Raw genomic sequence first — 23,120 nt, 5'->3', positions numbered from 1 at the left:
ATTGTAGGGTTAAGAGAAAGCTACCCACAGAAACAATGGATAAAATAACCATATTGTTTTATCACTCTAAGAACCTAGCTAGAGAGACAGGAAATTAAAGGAATGTCTCAAAATTATGGCCTAAAATGCTGATTTCTATTTTGCTTCTAATTTATGTTCTCTGGCCATATTTAGATTTCTATGCCCTACCCTTGATTACATGGGCAATGGAAGAAAGGTGATATTTAAATCTGTTTCTGGCTTTCATTAGCCTTGATTATCTAATCCCATAAGCACACATTTAGTAAATATATAGGTTCTTGGGTTTCATTATCTGCAGTTCTAATGCTTAAAAGAACCTACTGCTAAAAATACCTTTCTCTTAACACTAGAAAAGTTAAGATTGAAATCAGTTCACTGATAGCAAATATATTGTGTATACAGGATCAATTCTTTTGGAACATAATTCAATTAAAGGAGGTTTATTTTTCCTTCAAATAAACAGTAAAGAACCAATGATGTCTGCAGTGGGTCAAAACTGGCAAGATGGTGTTCATGGCATCCAACCCAAGCCCTACTTCTTTTAGATATCAATGCACACATAATCACATACATGCATACACAGAGTACAAAGAGACAAGCCAGGGACTATAATACTGAAACCTGTACATTGCATGGTGAGTGCCAATGAGAGGACTAATGAAGAATCAATCTGAGAAAAGCCTTCACAAAATTCAACATTTTCTATCATATATCACTGCAAAAAAGAAATCAACATTATTTCATCCCTCAACTGGCTACACTTAATAGTCATTCTATTAAGAGAGACAAAATTTGAATACCTAAGATATTAATTAATTAATTAATTAATTATATTTCTATACCGCCTTTCTCCCGTAGGACTCAAGGCAGTGTACAGTCAAGAAAAATATAAATACGCAAACATCATAAAATTGCTAATTAAAATTATTATTATAACATAGTTTGACCCAATTAAATAGAACCTAAAATTAGATAACATTTTAAAAACATTCATGTGTTCATATGTTTAGCCCCGCCTGTTGGAACATCAGGGTTTTGAGGGCACGGCGGAAAGCACGGAGATCAGGGATATTTCGTATCTCAGGGGGCAGTTCATTCCAAAGGGTTGGAGCCCTCACAGAGAAGGCCCTCCCCCTGGGAGTCGCCAGTCGGCATAATTTGACTGATGGTACCCTGAGTAGTCCCTCCCTGGAAGAACGAACTGGTCGGTGGGAGGCTATTGGTGGCAAAAGACGGTCTCGTAGGTACCCAGGTCCTAAGCCATGAAGTGCTTTAAAGGTGATAACTAACACCTTGAATCGCACCCGGAAGACCACCGGAAGCCAGTGCAGCTCGCGTAGGAGAGGTGTTACGTGGGCGCAACGAGCTGCGCCCATAATCACCCGTGCGGCTACATTCTGGACCAGTTGGAGCCTCTGGGTGCTTTTCAAGGGGAGCCCCATGTAGAGATCATTACAGTAGTCCATACGGGAGGTGACTAGGGCATGAGTGATCGTGCGCAATGCATCCCGATCCAGAAAGGGACGCAACTGGCGGATCAGGAGAACCTGATAAAAGGCACCCCTGGCCACGGCCGTCAATTGATCTTCTAAAGATAGCCGTGAATCCAGGAGGACACCCAAGTTGCGGGCCCTCTCTGTGGGAAGCAAGATCTCATCCCCAATTGTCAGTGATGGTACCAGCTGACTCTACCGGGACGCCGGAAGCCACAGCCACTCAGTCTTGGAGGGGTTGAGTCTGAGCTTGTTTTTCCCCATCCAGATCCGCACGGCTTCCAGGCAACGGGACATCACAGCAAGGGCATCATTGGGGTGGTCTGGGGTGGAGATGTATAGTTGTGTGTCATCAGCATACTGATGAACACTCACCCCGAAACCACGGATGATTTCGCCTAGCGGTTTTACATAAATGTTGAACAGAAGGGGTGAGAGGACTGACCCTTGCAGCACCCCACAAATAAGGTGCCTCGAGGTTGATCTCTGCCCCCATGCCAATACAAACTGCGAACGGTCAGAGAGGAAGGAGGAGAACCACCGAAGCACGGTGCCCCCTATTCCTAACCCCTCCAGCCGGTGCAGTAAGATACCATGGTCGATGGTATCAAAAGCCGCTGAGAGATCTAATAGGACCAGGATAGAAGAGCAACCTCTGTCCCGAGCCCTCCAGAGATCATCAACCAACGCGACCAATGCCGTTTCCGTGCTGTATCGTGACCTGAAGCCCGACTGGAACAGATCCAGATAGACAACTTCATCCAGGTATCGGGGTAGTTGTCGCGCCACCACACTCTCAACCACCTTTGCAACAAAGCGAAGATTGGAGACTGGACGATAATTTGATAATATAGCCGGGTCCAGGGAAGGCTTCTTGAGGAGGGGCTTCACAACTGCCTCTTTCAAGGCAGCGGGAAAGACACCCTCACTCAGAGAAGCATTTATAATCCCCTGGAGCCAGCCTCGTGTAACCTCCCGGGAGGCCAGTACCAACCAGGAGGGACACGGGTCCAATAAACATGTGGCAACATTAAGCTTGCCCAGAATCCTGTCCACGTCCTCAGGAGCCACAGAGTCAAACTCTTCCCAGATAATGCTCTCAAGACCTACCCCCGTCTCCTCCCTTGGATCTACCAAATTGGAGTCCAGGACTTCCCGAATCTGAGCGACTTTATCATGCAGGAATTGTACAAAATCCTCAGCTCGACCCTGTAAGGGATCTTCCCGTACCCCCACCTGAAGTAGGGAGCGGGTCACCCTAAACAGCATGGCTGGCGGTTCTCTACAGATGCAATAAGAGCGGAGAAGTAGCTAGACTTCGCTGCTCTTATCGCCACTAGGTAGGTCTTAATATAAGATTTCACCTGCGTTCGGTCAGATTCAGATCGGCTTGTCCTCCAATCGCTCTTCAGGTGTCTTTTCCAACGCTTCATCTTTCTCAGCTCCTCGGAAAACCAAGGAGCTAGACGAGATCGGCATCGGGTCAGAGGCCGCAAAGGCACGACGCAGTCCAAGGCCCCAGTAGCCGCCCTGTCCCAGGCGACCACCAGGTCCTCAGTCGAGTCGTGAGCCAGAGTCTCAGGAAATGACCCAAGCTCCATCAGGAACCTTTCGGGGTCCATCAGGCGCCTGGGACGGAACCATTTGGTTGGTTCCGTCTCCCTGCGGGGGGTGGAAGTGACTTGAAAGTCCATGTGAAGGAGAGAATGATCAAACCATGACAAGGGCTTGATGTCTATATCCCCTATTCTTAGATCATTCAGCCACTGATCAGAGACAAAAATCAAGTCCAGAGTGTGATTCCCCAAGTGGGTGGGGCCTTTAACTATCTGGGTCAGGTCCATGGCCATCATGGAAGCCATGAACTCCCGAGCCGTCTCCGACATCTCACCAGCAGATGGCAGGTTAAAATCCCCCATAACAATAAGTCTGGGGGTTTCCACCGCCACCCCCGGCTATAATGTCGAGCAGCTCAGGCAGGACCGCTGTTACATGGCAGGGAGCCAGGTACGCAATCAGTAGGCCCATCTGAATCCCCCGACCCCACTTCACAAGGAGGGACTCACATCCGGCTATCTGAGGAACAGTGGCCTCCCTCGGGCAAAGACTTTCTCTAATGATTGCTGCCACTCCCCCACCCCTTCCCTGAGTCCTTGGCTGATGGAATGCACGGACACTTGGCAGGCACATTTCCACAAGGGGAACTCCTCCCTCCTGGCCAAACCAGGTCTCCGTAATCCCTGCCAGGTCAGCACCCCCCTCTGAAATAAGATCATGAATGAGGGGGGCTTTATTTACCACTGACCTGGCATTACATAACATCAGCCGTAGACCCAGGGTCTGAGACTATAAATATAAATATAAATAGCTCTTTGTCTCTCTTTTTGGCATGAAGCAACATGAACCAAACAGTCCCTTGCTTGGAAAGAAGACTCCAGAGTTACTTATGTGTGTGTATGTGTTTGTTTGTGAGAATATTATATTTTCATTTTCTATCTCCCATTAATTTTCAGTTAGATGTTTGCAATTTCTTATGATTCTCCTCCAAAAATCTACAGAAATATCCAAATTGAATTTTTTTTTTGCAAAACTTAATAGTATATAAAAAATATTTTATATACCATATTTTTTGCACTATATAATGCTCCGGACCATAAGACGCACCTAGCTTTTGGAGAGGAAAACAAGAAAAAAAAAATCTGCTTCTGCCTCCCAGCATCTATCGGTATTCATCTGGCTAGCGTCCTTGCAACAAACAGCAAACGGCCTGGTGAGCTTCACCATGTTATCACAGCCTGATTTAGCACGAGCAGCTGATTGGCAGTTGGATCAGCCTCCCGGAATATTGCCAATCAGCTGTTCCAGGCTGTAGGGATTGCCGCTGCCTATCACCACCTCCGGAGTCCCATTTTCAGCCTCCGTCTGCCAAGGGTGGGATCTACTGGTTGGAGAACTGATTCCCTGAGCGCACGCTGACCCTTACTTATGGTGAATCAGACTATAATTTATCAGAATATTTACTAGGATGCATTATTTTTTATTTTATTTATTGCAATTATACCCAGCTTTTTCTTCTGACAACTCAAGATTACATATATATGGAAGTTCTCTCTCATTCTACCCTGCAACAGGTTTGAAAGGTAAATTGGTCTAAAATAGTGACTCACCCAAAGTCATTCACTGATTTGAATCAGCATCTGCCATATCCAACATTTATCAACAGACTGTATAAGTGCTAATCCAATTTATCCACTCTTAATTTGAGCTTGTAAGACCTACTGCCTTTCTCAGATTGCTCAGAAATGTAGATATCAATGTTGCTGGTGACATGTAATTACAGTACAAAATTACTGTAGAACTCCCTGTTCTGTGCAGTAACTCTTACTTGCTATGAAAGATAACATTTATAATAAAACACTAGGAAGTAATGAAAACAATTCTTATCCAGCAAGGCACAGTGAATCTGTCAACAAGAAGGATATATAATAGTGAAATGAAACCTTCACAATCATTAAGTATTTATATGTTTTTGATAAACCACTAGGAGAAATCGGGATTCATCTCTAGTTTGTCAGCTAAACACAAGTATTTGGTTCCATGAAAAGAGAAGATTGGGTATTTCAGTCTTTTCGAAGCTGGTATTTTCCCAGACAAGTTAGAATCTAAATCCCAACCAGAATCAGGTGTGAATTGGAAGAAAGTTGTAGTAGTTACATTTGCTAAGTTTGTCTTGATTCTATAACTTATATTTTAATAGAGCAAAAATTAAAATAGAGTGTGTGCACATATCAGATTAAAAAAAAAGATAAAAAGCGGGACTTCTGGTTGGCACCGCAGGCTCCGTGGATGGTCTTCTAAGACCGCCAGCCCTGCGTCTTCGTAAAAGCCGCTTTGACAGCGCAAACCGGCTGTCTGGCGGCTGAAAAACCTCTCCTTCGGGAAAAGAAGGAGAGGAGAGCCGGTGGGCGAGAGTAGAGCTCCCCAAAAGCCCTCTGGAATATTTCCAGAGGCTTGGAGGGTGAGAGCTCCCCAGCCAGCCCGCCAAGAAGCTCCGAAGCCAGGATGACACTGCGAAAGCAGAGCGAGAAGCCGCGATCCGATCCTGCTTTTAAAAGTGAGTTTGACTGATTACAAGCACAGGCAGAGCGGAAAACAGGAGAACAAGCTTTAAAAGTACAGAGCTTAACTCCGAAGTTACTTTGTTTCAAACTGAATCTCATTGAGCTGGAGGCTGAAGATGGTGTCTTTGTTATGGTTTTGAAAGTGAAAGCCAGAAACGAAAGTGCTTGAGAACTTTGCTCTGGGAGAGTGGATTAGCTGCTTATTAACTGCTGGGAAGTGAGAGCTTGTGGAAAAAAAAATTATCCTGCCTGATAAATTAGAGACTATAAATTACAAACATTTTAAAGTTGTTTAAAAGACTTTGTGGCTTTGGGGGAAAAAAAGAAGATCTCTTTAAAAGAGGGGGAAAAAATGGCTTCTAGACAAGTGAAACCAGGAGTTGTTAAAGGAGGGGGAGGTTCTCCAGTTGTGTCAGTGGTGACACAGAAAGCACAACTTCCGGCTGATTCACAGAGTCAGAGTCGGAGTCAAGATGCAGCACTTAATGATTTTAAAGAATTTATGAAAGAAGCCATGAATAATCAAGCAACAGCAATGAAAGAAGCTATGAATAACTTAACATTACTTGTGGAAGGGAAATTAAAGAAAGTTGAGGAGGATATAAGTTCAATTAAGGAAGTGGTTGCAGAGAAACACGATGAGATAAGAGAGGATATTGTTTATGCTGTATCAGGATTGTCAAACCTTGTTATCCAGCTTGATGGGAAAGTTGAAGAAATTAATCAAGCCAATTTAAATTTGGAAAGCAAAATGGGAGATGTTATGACCAGAACAGAGAAAGTGGATAATAGTGACTTATAATGGAGAAAGATACCGGTTAAACACAGTCTAGAAGGCAAAAGACTTCTATGCAAATGTTTTAAAGGCTGGATACCCACCCTCACTGGGGGGGGGAGGAAGAAAATGGAGATGTTACAACAAGAAAAAGATGGAAAATAGATACAAACCTATGCTGAAGTTGCAGCTGGAGGAATTATCATGGAAGAAGATTTGGATCTTGGGGGCTTACCTCCAACTTTGGAACCACCTAAGAAGGGAGAGCCGAAAGTACAACGACTGACCCGATCAACTTATAAACTTCAAGAACAACAATCAAAAAGGCAACAATCTCAAGATTTATCTCAAGAAGTTCAAAAAACAGAAGCAGTGGGGGGGGGGCAGGCCGAAGAGTAAGGTGGAGGAGCTTCAGCTGATGCTCATATGGCTTCAAAAGGCTAAAGATGGCAACTAAATTCCTATCTTGGAATGTCAATGGCCTAAATTCACCACAAAAAAGAAAGTATTTCACTACTTGAAACAATTTAACAATGACGTTATTTGCTTGCAAGAAACACATATTAGATTATCAGATCAAAAATATTTGATAAATTCAAGATTAGGTACACATTTTGTGGCATCAGTGCCAGAGAAGAAAAATGGGCTAGTCATATATGTAAGGAAAGGACTATCAGCTAATCTAATTGAGGCAGATGATCAAGGAAGATATATTGCAATTGAATTATCAACACAGACTGGAAAAATGCTTTTTATTGGAATATATGGAAGATATAGAACTGAGAGATATTTGGAGAGAACGTAATGTGGAGGAAAGAGACTTTACTTTTTTTTCTGATAGACATCAATCCTTCTCCAGGATTGATTTTATACTAACCACAAATGATTTTATTTCCAGGGTGAAGAAGACAAAGATATGTCCAAGAACTTTAATTGATCACAGTCCGGTTTGGGTGGAATTTGAACAGGAGAGGGGAGAAAGGAGGTCTTGGAGGTTAAATGAAAATTTATTTAGATATGAAGAAAATGTGAAAGAGCTTAAAAAACAAATGAAAGAGTTTTTTGTAATCAATATGAATAAGGGTACTTCCATGGAAATGGTCTGGGATGCTAGTAAGGCTTATATGAGGGGTATGTTAATACACATGAATAATAAACATAGACTAAAACAATAAAAGAAGCGGAAAGAGATAGAGGAAGAAATAAAAAAGAAAGAACAATCACTCATACTTAATCTAGGAGACAAGAAAGTAAAAGAAACAATAAATATACTACGAGGGCAATTTAGTATGTTAATGGCTGATCAGGTGGCAACTAGCTTACAATATGCTAAACATAATACATTTTGTAATGCCAATAAACCAGGCAGGTGGTTGGCCTACATGTTGAGAAAAAAACAGAAATCACGAGTCATTGGTAAGATAGAATTTAGAGGTAAGCAATTTTACCAACAGAATATGATAAAAAAGGCTTTTTTTATCCACCCTCTTGACGAACAGCTTTTGTTTCACTGATCCCGAAGGAAGATCAAAATTGTACTAAACCTGAAAATTTTAGGCCAATTTCACTTTTGAACACGGATTATAAATTTTTTGCTAAGATATTAGCGAATAGATTAATGCCAGTTATGCAACAAACAATTCACAATGACCAATCAGGTTTTATAAAAGGGAGGCAGATGAAATATAATGTTAGACAAATTATAAACCTATTGGAATATTTGGAAAAAAATAACCAGGTCCCTGCAGCGTTCATATTTTTGGATGCAGAGAAAGCATTTGATCGATTGAACTGGCAATTCCTGTTTAAGATAATAGAAAAAATGCATTTTGGGGAGTATTTTATACATTCAATTAGAGCAATATATCAGGAACAAACAGCACAAATAATAGTTAATGGAGGTTTAACAGATGTGTTTAAAATTGAGAAAGGTACTAGGCAGGGTTGTCCCTTGTCGCCATTGTTGTTTATTTTAACTTTAAAAGTTTTGTTGAATAAGTTACATGACTCTGATAAAATAAAAGGAATTGTAATTAGACAGCAGGATTATAGATTAAGAGCGTTTGCAGATGACCTGGTTCTTACTTTATCTCAACCTATAGAAGCGGCTCCCTATATGTTGGACATAGTAGCTCAATATGGCAAAGTATCTGGATTTAAAGTAAATCTTCATAAGACAAAGATGATAACTAAAAATATGTCCATAACTCAAAGAGAAGACTTAGGGAGAATAACGGGGTTTGAAGTAGTTAAAAAGGTTAAGTATCTAGGAGTATATATTGCAGCCTCAAACACGAAATTGTTTAAAAATAATTATGAAATTCTTTGCCAAAAAGTACAGAAAGAAATGGAAAATTGGAAAAAGTTACAACTATCATTACTGGGAAGGATAGCAGCAATAAAAATGAATGTGCTACCTAGGTTTTTATTTTTGTTTCAAATGATACCAGTGCTTAAGAAAGATGGAAATTTGATGGAGTGGCAGAAAGGGGTTAATACTTTCATCTGGGCTGGGAAGAAACCAAGAGTGAAACTGAAAATTATACAGGATATACGTGAGAGAGGAGGTCTTAAAATGCCTAATTTAAGATTATATTATGAAGCAGCTGCTTTATCACAAATTAGTGATTGGTTTAACTTAGCTGAAGAAAGAATGTTAAACATAGAAGGTTATGATTTGTTATATGGATGGCATGCTTATTTGTTATATGAAAAAAAAGTGGATAAAGTGTTTAAGGATCATATACTTAGAAATGCGTTGTTGAGGGTTTGGAAAATACCAATATAAGCTAAACTATAAGATACCCATATGGGCAAATCCCAGACATGCAATAGAAAATATAAGTATAGAGCAAAAAACAGAGGTGATTACTTATAAAGAGCTTCTTTTTTTGGAAAGGGGTAAATTGCAACTGAAATCTTTAGATGAATTAAAAGAAGGGATAATTTATACTTGGTTTCAGTTTGGTCAGCTTCAAGCTAGATGGAGGGAAGATCAAAAATTTGGTGTTATGCAAAATGAGGAAAATCTGGTGAAACAGATTAGAGATCAAAATCAGATGCATATTAAAAGGTTGTATAATGCATTATTGGAAATAGATTCAGAAACGGAATTGGTTAAGAATTGTATGATAAAATGGGCACAAAACTTTCAGGAACCAGTGATGATGGAAACGTGGGAAAAGATTTGGGTCAGAAATGTTAAATTTACGCAAGCACAAAATTTGAGAGAGAATTTTTATAAAATGTTTTATAGATGGCACTTAGATCCTAAAAAAATATCATGTATGTACTCTAATTTGCAAGCTAAATGTGAATGTAATGATGCAACCTATTATCATATATGGTGGACCTGTAAGAAAATCAAGGCATTTTGGATAAAAATTTGGTGGGTGATGCAGAATATTCTGAAAAGAAGGTTGAAATTTACTCCTCAATTGTTCCTATTGGGTATAACTACGGACTGTACAGTATCAGAGACTAAATTGATTTTGAATCTAATATCAGCAGCTAGGTTGTTGGTAGCGCAATATTGGAAGAAGGACTCTTTGCCTACTATTGAAGAGTGGATACTGAAAGTAACGAACCTAGAAGAAATGGCGAAAATCTCAGCGTACTTGAAGGACTATACACAAGAAAGATATGTATCGGAATGGAGAAGATGGCTTGACTATATTCAAAATAAGTATCAGACAAGAAAATATCAAATAGCTTATGAATGAACGTTAAGTATTAGGAGTATTATGTTATCTATAGTGGAGTTAAGGTTTCAGGGGGGGAGTTAGTAGTCTGAGGATAAGTAGGTTAATCTATTTTATGATTGTTAAATGAAACACCTTGTATTTTGCTCTGGGAAGTCTGGGGGGGAGGGTGGGATGAGGGGAGGGAAAGAGTGGGGGGAATGGGGGGGAAGAAAATTTTTGTTTTTTTGTAAAACTTTTCAATAAAAAAAAAGATAAAAGCATTAATTTGTGTTGGAAAAATATGTACTCACTTTTCCTCTTCAGTTTTGGGTGCTGAAACCTTTAAAAGAAATTTTCTGCGATGTTGTGCTTCTTCTAAGAGATGTTCATCTTTGGGAAAGATTCCCTCCATTAAATCCATTGTGGTTTTTATTTTCACATTTGGGTCTAAAATTTCTGCTAATGATTTATCCTTATCCACTATTTCTCTAGCTAATTCTTCTGATTTCCAGTCCTCAATTGTCTTTTCTTTGGCTCTCACGTAGTTAACTGCATGGGTGGATACGTCATTCTCCTTTATGTTCCTCCCAAAGCTTTCAGTAGGTTGCAAAGAAGAAAGGTTTGATTTGTTCTCAAGCTCAGTTTCCACACCTTGTCTCGTATAAGCATAAAAACGTGAATAGGACTGTTCAGAAGTGCTAAGTGTCTTGATTTGGTCTTTTTCTAAGCCGCTTGGTAAAGTAGGAGGCTCTATTGTGGTCCCAAGATTCTGCCTGCTTGCCTTCTCTGAATGGCTCTCAGAATGTACAATCTTGATTGGAACCATTTTTACGGTTGTATTGTTATCCATCACTCTTTCAATTCTTTAGAAAAAATTGTAAAATAGCACATTATATGTATTATATAAACACTGTTCACTCATATATAGATTAATAATAGCCTATTTATGAATTTATGAATGAGTAACTTATCACATTTTCTTTCACATTCCCATGTATATTTTAAATATCTTTATTTAACTGAGCACTAGCTATTGTTACTAAAGTTATAAAATGTACAAAGAACTGCACTTGACTGAAATTTCAAAGATATCTAACATGCTTTCTCCTTTTAAAAAAAAGAGCAAAAAAAAAGCTTAAATGTACTGACTGATCCCACATATATATGAAGAAACATCTACTTTGTTCAATGACAATTCTTTCCAATAATGTGTAAATTATTATTGTAATCTAAACAAGGTTCTCATTGTTTATAATAAAGTTTTCTAAAATTTAAGCTATGTTCATTATATATAAGTGAACAATTGAACAGCAATGTATAAATCAGTATGAAACTTGAATTGGCATATGAGACATAACATCTGCTAAATCTGTAGGTATGACTAATGAAGGTTACTTCACTTAAGGCATTTATTATAGCAATAGCAATAGCAATAGCATTTAGACTTATATACTGCTTCACAGTGCTTTACAGCCCTCTCTAAGCGGTTTACAGAGTCAGAATATTGCCCCCAACAATCTGGGTCCTCATTTTACCCACCTCAGAAGGATGGAAGGCTGAGTCAACCTTGAGCCTGGTGAGATTCAATCTGCCAAACTGCTGGCAGCCGGTGATCAGCAGAAGTAGCCTGCAGTACTGCACTCTAACCACTGTGCCATCGCAGCTCCTATACTTAAAGCTGGTAATTGGGACTAGAATTTCCATCACTAAGTGATGAAGTCATAAAGAATGACATCATGTGCTTCGCAAAGGCAATTCAGAGAGCCCCCATTGCTGTTGTTAAGCAAGGATCATGTCATTAAGCAAAGACCACACATGATTGTGATTTGTGAATTCTTGACAGCTTCCACAAGCAAAGTCAATGAGGAAGCTGGCAGGAAGTTGCAAGTTTTTGGCATCTTGCAAACAGGCCAACAGATGGGTAAGTGCTACAAGGTCTGGAAAGGCAAGGAGTGGCTGCCAAGGTGCAGCAGAAGCATGGCCAGATGGAGAGATGGTTGCTATGAGTGCAGGAGGACATCCTTGGCTGGGCAAGGAGGAGTGATTGCTGAAGCCTGGCATAAACATGGCTGGGCATTCCTGCACTACGGAGTACAGGCAGGGGTTACTGCAGGCATGTGCAAACTATGTAGTACAAGGTCCCTGGGATCTTGTACTGTTGAGTTCAAGCTCCTCAGGAAAATAAAAAGGAGGGGACGGAAGCAACTTGCCACCTTCCTTGCCACCTTCCCCATTGACTTACTTGTAGGAAGCCCACCAGAAAGATCGCAAATGGTGATCATGTGACCACAGGATACTAAAACCATTGTAAATGCAAGCCAGTTGCCCAGTGTACAGATTGTGACTGCATAACTGCAGGGATGCTGGGGTGGCTGGAGTGAATATATTGGGGATTTTGACTTGGGTCTTCCTAGATACATCTATTTCTTTCTTGGCTTTACAAAATATGAATAATGGTCCATTTGTATTATTCACAAATTAAAATTCAGTGTGCAAGATTTTGAAGGGCAGCAAATCAAGAGCTCTATACCTTTATATAAAATTCTGCTAACTTGTACCAATGAAGAGCTAATTTTCTTGGCAGTTGTTTTACTTGTTTTTGATATTAAATGTCCTTTATTGTTGGCTATAATGGGAAAGTAATTGTTGTATTAGATGCTGTATTTTATGCTGATCTGCCTACCAAGGGAACAGAAATGTTTAGAAACTGTCTAAGGCTGTCTTTGTTTCATTTTAGGAAGTCCTGTTCTGCTGGCAATAAAACTAAGTCCAAAGAACTGTCATTGTAATATAGGGTTCCCTGTAGCCACCCTCATCTTCTATCCTATAAATACAATTGTTCACTTAGAGAAGTTAGATCTAGAGATTAAAATTGTTTTGCTAACTATTCTGGCAACATTGATAGCAGTTTTCAACCATTCATAAAAATAACTTTTAGATTTCCATAGTGAGAAAGATATGAACCTCTGGTCTGAAAACATCAAAATATGTTTGTAATAGTTTATATAAGACTGGATACATGCATTCTGTTTTCTTTGGATTTTATTAACATGGCCATATGTATGATACACAAAATAGTCCTTGGAAAATAAGTTTTAGGATAATAAGGGAACTTGCAATTACAGCATATGTTCATATCTTGAGCTTTCTATTCTTTAATTAGTCTTAGAGTTATTGGTTGACTATACTTATTTTCAAGAGCTGTTAATTAGATTCATTTGTAAATTAAGCATGTTGCACTGAACTCAGTTTAAAAGCTGAAATAAATTGTATATAATTACTGTTGGGATAAAATAATGTGGTTCTAAAACTCTCTAGAAAGCTTAACATTAAACTGCTAAAACCATATAGTGACAGTGCCTGGAAACCTTAATATTCAATTGGTGAACAAATCCAACGATAAAATATGTGACAAATGTTTAACAGTTAGTGTAAAGTGGCTTACCGTGTGGAATTTTCATCCTGAGCAGCCACAGGTGGCTTATCAGTCAGCTTTGGTGGAGCAAACTGTGGTGAAGGGGATCTTGATGCTTCCATTCTAGATTTTAGATGGTAACGATAAGTTGAAGGAAGGGGGGGTTCAGATTTGAGATGTCTTTTTTCTTCTAAATGCTGAAAAACATTTTCTGTGGATGCTAACTGCCCAGTCTCTGGCAGCTCTGCACTTACAAATTTTCCAGAAATTTTTGTGGGAACCTGAGAAGGTGATGAGCTGCCTACAGCTATATTGTTAGAAGCAGGGGAAGACTGATCTAATCTGTTGGGCACTGTCAGTAAAGATTCTGAAACAAGTGAAGCTGAAAAACTATCTTCTCTCCTGTGTTTCTTATCTCGTTTGGGTGCGGGTGGCCTCTGAGGAAAAGAGCCATGTTTCTTATTCAGGAGTATAGAATTTCCCTGTAGATTTTCTTCTGCTTTGATATGTGTTAAACAGTGCTGATTCTTATCTGATATTTGTAGTCCAGAAATCACAAGAGGCAAAGAACCATAATCTTTGCCTTTCTCATTTACATTTTCCTGTGAATATCTGTAATCACTGGGCAATGTCTCAGATCTACCTCGGCTCCGCTGTGATGCAACTGTGGCAGGTCCTGCATGAAAGGACCTTGCAGATACTTTGCACTTGTTTCCTGAACTGTAGTCCTCCTGAGCTGTGAGTTCTCTCAGACAGTCTTCTGAATACTCTTTATCAGATGATCTGGGGAAAAAGAGAGATGGGAGAATTATTTGAGCATCAGTAAGTAGGGTACAGTTAGTAAATATATTTCTGGGTACAGTTGGTAAATATATTTCTATTATTAGTAATAGTAATAATTTCTATTATTCAATTATGCCTAAGCTTACAGTATTCCATAATAAAACAAATGTTTTTATAATAAAACTGGCTTTCAAAAAACTGTTGTCAAAAATTAAGATTATGTAGAATCACATTTTGTGACATGATACTTCAGTTTCTTTGCGCACACACAGAATTTTTATTTCCTTTTCATGTGAACTAAATGAGGCTACTTGAACAAAATTATGCACAGCATATTTTATCTCATTAAATCTATATTCATTAGATCTATATTCAAACAAAATGTTCATTTTTCCTCCTCCTTTAAAACACTGCAATAAATTGTATTAAAATCAGTTAAAAATTTAAATTAGAAAAAAATACTGATATAAATATAATACAAAGTATAATAGCATGTAGAAGAGAGGAAATGAAAATATTTTACAAAATATTGGAGTTGTGTAGAAACAAATCCCCACCCACTCACGGTCAAAAGTGAACAATGCTTGCAAAGGTATGTTGACTAACAGAGGGATTTTCCTTCTTTTAAAATCCCTGACACAATGGGAATACAATTTTTAAAAAGCAAATTTAAGCATCCAATTTGCAAGGGGCAGCCTATTAGAAGTGGGTATCTATATTCCTACACTAGCATAAAAAGTACCTACAAATCATGGATTGTTAATTTGGCCATTTTCCTGGCATCTGCAGTTAGTAGTTTTTGAACATATTTGCAAACATAAGCTATTATCTCTTACATCTGAAATTCTTAGGATACTTGGTGCAGAATTAATATCATATTATACAATACAATTTTGATGATCAGATTATTCAATAATGAAAAAAAATCCTTATGTGCAGACATTATAAATCAAGATAGATTTATATTTCAAGGATTCTTCCATATAAAGTCTCCTTCAATATATAGATGACAGGTACTAGCAGTTTTACTTTATTTTTTATTCTAATTTTTTTTATTTTGAAAACATTAAAAACAAGACACAAACACACAACAGTTATATACATATCACTTTTCCCTACAGCTACTTCGAAGTGATCCTTTCTTACTATTTACATCTATTCACACATATTTTAACTTTATCTTATTCAACAATTTATTTTCCATCATCCTTTCTTTCGTCTAGATTGTACTTTGATCTTCCACATTTTTTCTCCCCCCTTTCCTTTATTCCTCTTTCTCATTTTTCCTATTCTCCAACCATTCATACCACCTACATCACACTTTGTAATATTCTGTATCCTCTTTCTCCTTGATTTCTTTTGTTAATTTGTCCATCTCTGCGCACTCTAAGATTTTCCTAATTAAATCTTCTTCTGATTTCCTTCTTCCAATTTTGCGCATAGACTATGCGGGCTGCTGTCAGTATATGTAATATTAAATGATGTATTTCCGTAGTATAGTTTTCTATGGAAATTCCTAGAAGTTTTCTATGGAAATCCCTAGAAGAAACTTCTGAGGGAGAACCTCAGAAGTTTTACTTTAATATAAAATAGGATGCATTTCTAGAATTATACTTTAGTTATTCAAATCTATGAGATAAATTGGTTTAGACCCAAAATTTAAAGAAATTATAAATGATAAAGGGTCCATTTTTAAAATTTCCCTAAGTACACAATAAAACAAATAGCAAAAAAGAAATACATGAAAGAATGAATGTGAGATAAAAGTAATTGTTAAATAATTTGTTTGGAATTTAAATGGTTTCCTATAAATAATTCATGAAGTATTTCATATAACTAATAGAAGGGTTTCACTTCTTTCTTTTAAAACTATTATTTAGTACATAAGTTTGGAAAGGATATAAATATTATTAATTACTTTTAAAAATAATAGCGATGGCAGTTAAAAGCATTTAGAGGACATAGCTGAAATACTGAAATATGCATGAGTTTCACTTAATTGAAAGCAGCTTTTTGTGTTGCTTTGTTCCTCCCTTTATACTGAACCAGCCAGGTCTTTCTTTTACATTCAAATGAGGTAAAAATGGTTAATTTTTCCAAAATAAAGTATAATAAGGAATGTTGCCTTAGTTGCTTTCATGAAGACACAATTCCCATTGTGGAAATGTAGTTAAGTTTGAATTCCTAATTGATTTGTGTATGTGAAGGGAAGGCAAAATGTGCATACTTTGAAATATTAAATAGAATTTTGATGATATGAATGCAGATATTAGATGGTCAAAGTATGTTGTAAGAATTAACCCCAAGTAGAAATACCTGTGAGTCTCAGAAAGAAGACAGCTTTGCTCTTTAATTAGAGGAGGTTGGAGAGATACTGTAAGTTTAGGAAAGAAGCTGAAACAGAGAAGCAGGACACTTAGGAATTCTACTTGTAGCAGAGCTACTTACCAAGGTTAGGTATAAGTCAGTACAGTAAAGACAGCAGTTAAAAAACTAGGTCTATGGAGTTTACTTATCTTTTTGAAAAATTCTAGAAAGCCATTGTTTCTTACAGCTATATAAAAATTATTTAGATATTTACTCTAATAAACTTTGAAACATTGTCATTGAAAATAAGGCTGATTAATAGCACCAGGAGCAATGTTAGAGTGAAACAACAGAAATCTTAAATTGTGATTGTGGTTTGTTTATGGAGTGCATATGTGACTTGTTTAGCATGTTTGTGAACAATGCATTTTTGTTGATCACAAGAATACCACAAAAGAAAAGATAGCAAAATAAAAGCAGGATTGGGAAATCAGTTTGTTAAATGCATTTAGAAAGCAGCTGCAGATTTTAATCAAAAGGCTAGGAGAGATGATAATGAAAAAAAATTTGGGAAGTGTGTTGTGACTTTTTCGCAGGAAGACAGTTTAAAATTAAAAAAAAGGTGATTGTATATTTGCTGATATAAAAATGCACATGACTGTTCTAACAGATTTGAGTGAATGACTTGAGGAACACTTTATGTAAACATGGAGTTTAAACTTGGTTGTTGAATGCATAAAAGATATATAGGTATTCCTTATTTAACAACCACAATTGGAACCAGCAAATTGGTTGTTAAACAAAGCGGTTACTAAATAAAACCATGATGTGCTTATGATCTTACTTCAGTTTTGTTTTACAAACCTGCTAAGGTCATCAATACGAGGATTGGTTATAAAGTTACCTGGTTATAAAGTTTTCTTTTCATTAAATAAGGCAGTTGTTAAACAAGGACTATCAAGGACAATAACAAATGCATGAGAATGGAATATGTAACAAATTGGTCAACATTAAACAGGAGTAATTTAAGAATGGGTGAAGTCTACTTGGTCCTTACTATATTTTATGGATAGAGGCAAAAACAATACTTGTATTGACATTAGAGATGTGCTTGTTGGGGAGGTGACTGCATGTGATGTGAGAACCCAAATGAGTTGCAGTGATTAATAGTATGATGCAATAAGGAATATGGATCTGAAAATTAATTTGTCAAAAACTAAGGTGTTTGACATGGATAAAGGATGGAATAATTTCAAGTTGTGTACAAATAATAAAAAAGGAAGTGGCTAAATTGTGTACCCTGGTATGTCACTGAAGACAGGGACATGATGAAGAAACTTTAAAATGTTCAGAAGCTGGTAGAAAGATAATGGGCAGTTTATCACAAGGAATTAATGTTTCTTTAAAGAGACCAAATGATTATGTAGAAAGCTATCCTGCAAGTTTTTTTTTTTACAAGGAACGAAGAATTTGCTATGTTAATGCAAACATAATTGTAAATTGAATGCAATCGAGATAGAGTATTTAAGAAGTGAATGTGGTAAAACAGGAAAAGATAAAGTAAAAAATGAATTGGCATGAGAATGGACCAAATACAAATGTAAATGACCGGTATGAAAAAAAAGGATCATAGAGAGAGAATCAATGAGAATCAAACCCAAAAATAATTATATAATGTTTAAGAGTAAATGGGTTAATAGAAAGAGTACTTCAAAAATGTAGAGGGATGAAAAAGAAAATTAAAATTTTAATACTGAAAAAAAAATCTACATTCTGCATCTTGGCATGCAAATCTGAGAAGGACCAATTAGGGCAACTAGCCCAAAAGACATTGTGACATGCTTGAATGCCCATAATCTTCAATACTATCTTTCAAAACATCTTTTAATTTCTATTGCAATTATCAAATCAGCAAAATGCATGCAATCATGCTGAGGTTCAGATGATCTTAAGATTTTTGCTTTATTTCAAGAGAAACTGCTGTTTAGGAGACATAGCAACAGGAATCTTTTTAAAAGTAATTAACAATGACAATTATTACATTAGTACTGACAGGATTATAAAAAAAATGGAGTCTTTATTCAACAAGGAGCATATTACAAATGGTGATTTTTCATGCAACACATGCTGATCGTATTACCCTGAAAAGACAGCTTACTGTTCAAAAAGGACAAAAGAAAGCTTGAAGCACCAGAAGCACCCAGAGGAAAAACCTGTAAAGTGTTACAGCAATATTAACTTTCAGCAAGTCCATCATGAAGGATTTACAAACACAGTTTAGAAATGTAATTCAATGTGACTTAGGTCATTTTCCTCTCACAAACATCACAACCCCCCCCCCCCAAGCTCCTAAAAATAATGACTTTTAATTAAAAAATAAAACACACCCATTCTGGAAAACGTATGCCTACAAACTTTGTATAAATTGAAAATCATCTGGCATTTTAAAATCTCAATCTATGATAGGTGAGTCATGCATATGTCTATGATTAATCAAATATTTTTTGACCGTACAGCTATATATCTCTACCAAAAGAAACTGGTAGTTGTTCTGCTGTCTCATATTCCAACAGTTACTTCACTTATTTTCTTAGAGTGCAGAACATATATTGAAGCAATTTAATGTTCCCTTTAAAATAAATGAAAGCAGACCCTTAGCTTACTACTAAACCAGGTCTCCCAATCTCTTATTTTGTGCTCATTAAAAATTAGCAGTATAGACTGCAAGGTAAGTAATCACTGATAACATTTGGCTTTTATGATCTTTGCATAAAAGTTGAAGCTGACAAGGCAAGGCCAGATGAAATTATGATTTAAAAAAATGAGCAATCAATACCCAATTTCAAGTCTAGGAACACTCTGTCCAAATTTCCAGTTATTCAAAAAGATGACCAAAAAAGCCCTAGAATTGCAATCCCGGAAAAGACCCAGATTTAGAGTTGGATGTCCATGTTTCACAAGATGCAGATCTGTATACAGCATACATGAGTTCTGTGTTGCCTACACTGAAGAAACTTCAGTGAGTTTCTCGCTAAGTAAGTTTATGAATATAGTGATAAGTTCTTTTACTGAAGTTAAGTGGTTGCAGTGAAAGTAAAGCTAGATCTGAGTATTCCTGTGCAAAGGTTACACTTTGCTCCTTTTCCCTGCCATTCCACCCCCCTTGACTAGTTCATCAGTGTCCAATAGTATGCCTTTTTGATGTTTTGGGAACTTTTTGGATATTTGGCACCTCTCAACTCAGTTTCATATTTGGTTCCCAATATAGGTCTGGAAAATTCTGATTTATTGCATGAGATTCAATACTTTTTCTCAAGGAAAAATTGTACTTTTTTAGTTTCTACATATTTGCTATTATCTCACGTTAATTCTTAAATTTAGTCAGATATATAAAGCTGTGGATCACAGAAAAGTATACTATCAAGGAATTCTTAAAAATTGAGTTTAAATACAAATAAGTATTTAAAGAGGTAGGAGCCAGGGAAATTAGCTGGAAAGGACATAGCCAAGAGACCCAAGATCTTGTATAGCTGCTTCCAGGACAATAGTAATGCAAAAGACAATACAAAAAGCTACAATTTTTTTGCTAGACAGCATATTTGCTTTAAAGTCTACTTCTAGCTAAGTGGAAACAGATGTATGGATTATGCAGACCATAACTATCATATTCTTGTATGGGCAAATGTCATAGGATTGCTCTTCAATTCATTCAGAACAAGAGAAGATAATCACCTTTAAAATCATTACATCCAGAGCTCAGTAAACAGATCCAAAATACTTGCTTATATCTTCTCCTTTTTGGAGACGAAATATTCAACAGTTATTTGCAGAATATGACAAACTTAAAATAAGTAAAACACAGAAGAAATTTTATAATCAATAGTAAGCTGCTGACTAAGGATTTAAAAGGGACGTTGGTCCTACCTGATACGTTCCTTCTTGTTGAGTGGAGACAGCAGCCAGTGTGGGTAGTACTCGCCCAATCAGATTGAAGGACTGAGTCTGCCAATAATTCTTAATCCAGCCCCTGTTGCCGGGTAGACCAGCTTTTGGCGAAGACTTGAAGACAGACTCGGCGTGTGGGATATGAAGGAAGCACAGGGAAGTAGCAAACACAGAGAAAACAGCAAAGACCAGCCTAAGAAAGGTAGGGAGGGTCTGGCTGCTGTCTCCACTCAACGAGAAGGAATGTATCAGGTAGGACCAACGTCCCTTCTCCATTGAGAGTGGAGACAGCAGCCAGTTTGGGACATACCGAAATTCACTGTCCCGAACTCAGGGGGGGGGAACAGGCTGGTCCGCAACACCCTCCCCGGCAACAACCCTTTGAAGAACCCGCCGTCCAAACGCGGCCTCTGCCGACGCAAACTGGTCCAATTTATAGTGTCGTATGAACGGGACAGGCGAAGTCCACATGGCCGCTCTACAGATTTCAAACCAAGGAGCCTGGGTCACCCACGCTGCCGTCGTAGCCGCGCTGCGGGTGGAGTGAGCAGTCAGTCGTGAAGGACGCAGAAGTGACCGAAGGTCATAGGCCGAAGCGATGGTCTGTTGAATCTCACGCCCAATGATAGAAGATGAGACTTTACCACCTTGGGAGACAGGCAAGAAGGAGATGAACAGCGATTCCGAATGGTAGATCCGTAACGCCGTAACGCTGGTCTGACATCCAAAGAATGCCAACGTCTCTCCCTTGGGTGAGAAGGCCGGGGACAGAAATTAGGTGTGGGAATGCGGTGGCCATAGTACATGTATAGACCAGTTTAGCTGGTTGGACACGTGTATGGAACTTAGAACCGAACTATGAAAAGCGGGTTCAATTGGATGATCTCTGAAGGGCCCTATTCGTTCTCTCTTTGTTCATAACATAGGCTGTGCCTGCATAGCAGAGACATCTCCTTGTAGAACATTCCTGACAACTGAGGTAGATCTCTGGTAACGGGGCCTCTCGGTTGCCAGGTGATAGGATGCTGGGAACGAAGCCTAATATGATAACATGGCAGAGTTAAGTTTTGTTTTTACATTAGGTATCGCTTTCCTAGAATTCACGTGATTTACTGTAATATGGTAGGATGTGAAAGTTATGTCCAGATATGGAGAAAATCCTTTGTATCACAGATGTAATATGAGAATGTATAGCTGTAATCATGCCTTCTGATACGCCCTATACCCTTGTATAATAAAAGAGGGTCACGGAGTCAGCTCTGGGCTCTCTCATCCCGAGAAACACCTGTCCTTGTGCTTTCTTTAATCTGGACTACTCATGAGGAGCCCGCCAGGATGATTGCAACAATTAGGTAGTATAAGCTCCTGTGAATGGTGAAAAACAGAGTTGACCTTCGGCAGAAAGGTCGGGTCCAAGTGTAGGACAACGCGGTCCGAGTGAAATACACAAAGGTCAGAACGGGTTGACAAAGCCACAATCTCTGAGATGCGGCGGGCCAATGTTAAGGTCACCAAGAAGGCAACCTTGCAGGAGAGAAGCCGGAGACTAGTGGTTCATAACGGCTCATATGGAGGACCCATCAGTGACTTCAACACCAGTGGAAGATCCCAGGTAGGGTATCTATGCAGCACAGGAGGGCAGAGGTTCGTGGCGCCCCAGAGAAAACGGCGGATCAGAGGATGCTGGGCCAAAGACGACAAGGAACCGCAGGCAAGCACAGAAGACAAAGTGGCCACCTGCCGCCGTAAGGTGTTAGGCGAGAGGCCGTGGGACAGGCCCTCTTGCAAAAAAAAACCAGAATGTTCACAATGGATGGTTGAAGAGAGGGTAAACCATTCTGGCCACACCAGGAACAGAATGCCCGCCAGGTGGCAGAATAAATACGGTCCGTAGAGGAACGGCTGGAGGCCTGCAATGTCCGCCGGAATGTTTGCCGCCCTCAACGTGCTCCGCTCAACCGCCAAACGGTCAGATTGAGCCAGGACAGGTCTGGGTGAGTCAGAGCACCCTGAGAGAGGGTGTCGTCCTCGAGGGGAATGCGCCACGATGGGGCCACTGAGAGAGACACGAGGTCGGCAAACCAGGGCCTCCGGGGCCAATGAGGAGACACAAGAATCACTTCCACCCGCTCGAATAAGATCTTGCTGATGACCCTGGGAAGGAGGGACGTCGGGGGAAAGGCATACAGAAGGCCTCCTGGCCACGGGGTCCATAGAGTGTCGACGCCAGCAGCATGAGGATCCGGATACCGGGTGAAGAACCTCGGAAGCTGTGCGTTCTCGTGCGTTGCGAAGAGGTCGACAATCGGAGTGCCGAACCGGAGAGAGAGGTCCCGGAAAATGCGTGGGTGGAGACGCCACTCCGCATTGTCCACTCGACAGTGGCTCAGCCAATCCGCCTGGGAGTTCATCACACTGGAGATGTGTTCTGCCCGAAGGGAACATAGGTGGCGCTCCGCCCATAGCCCCAATTTCATTGCTACCGTCAGGAATGATCTCGACCTGGTGCCTCCCAATCTGTTCAGGTGCGCTTTGGCGGCGACGTTGTCCATCAGGACGAGAACATGAGCCCCAGAA

General features: G+C 39.0%; 1 protein-coding gene across 3 annotated transcripts in view; it reads right to left on the bottom strand.

The window, feature by feature from the left end:
- SHROOM2 (shroom family member 2) overlaps nt 1-23,120 on the bottom strand; it is a 156,032-nt gene that overhangs the window by 5,776 nt on the left and 127,136 nt on the right. For 2 of the 3 annotated variants that reach the window (XM_070943258.1, XM_070943259.1), the window contains 2 exons: nt 13,539-14,291; nt 10,405-10,956 (listed from right to left, as the gene is read on the bottom strand). In XM_070943258.1, coding sequence (XP_070799359.1) covers nt 10,405-10,956; nt 13,539-14,291 — 1,305 coding nt within the window. Of the gene's footprint in view, nt 1-10,404; nt 10,957-13,538; nt 14,292-16,607; nt 16,686-23,120 lie in introns of all 3 variants that reach the window. The other variant, XM_070943257.1, reaches the window with a different exon arrangement.

This window comes from Pituophis catenifer, unplaced genomic scaffold (assembly GCF_029215685.1).
Source record: "Pituophis catenifer annectens isolate HBS135680 unplaced genomic scaffold, rPitCat1.0.hap2 SCAF_4, whole genome shotgun sequence".
In the NCBI taxonomy this organism is placed as follows: Eukaryota; Metazoa; Chordata; class Lepidosauria; order Squamata; family Colubridae; genus Pituophis; species Pituophis catenifer.
This window is presented reverse-complemented; position numbering and strand designations above follow the sequence as displayed.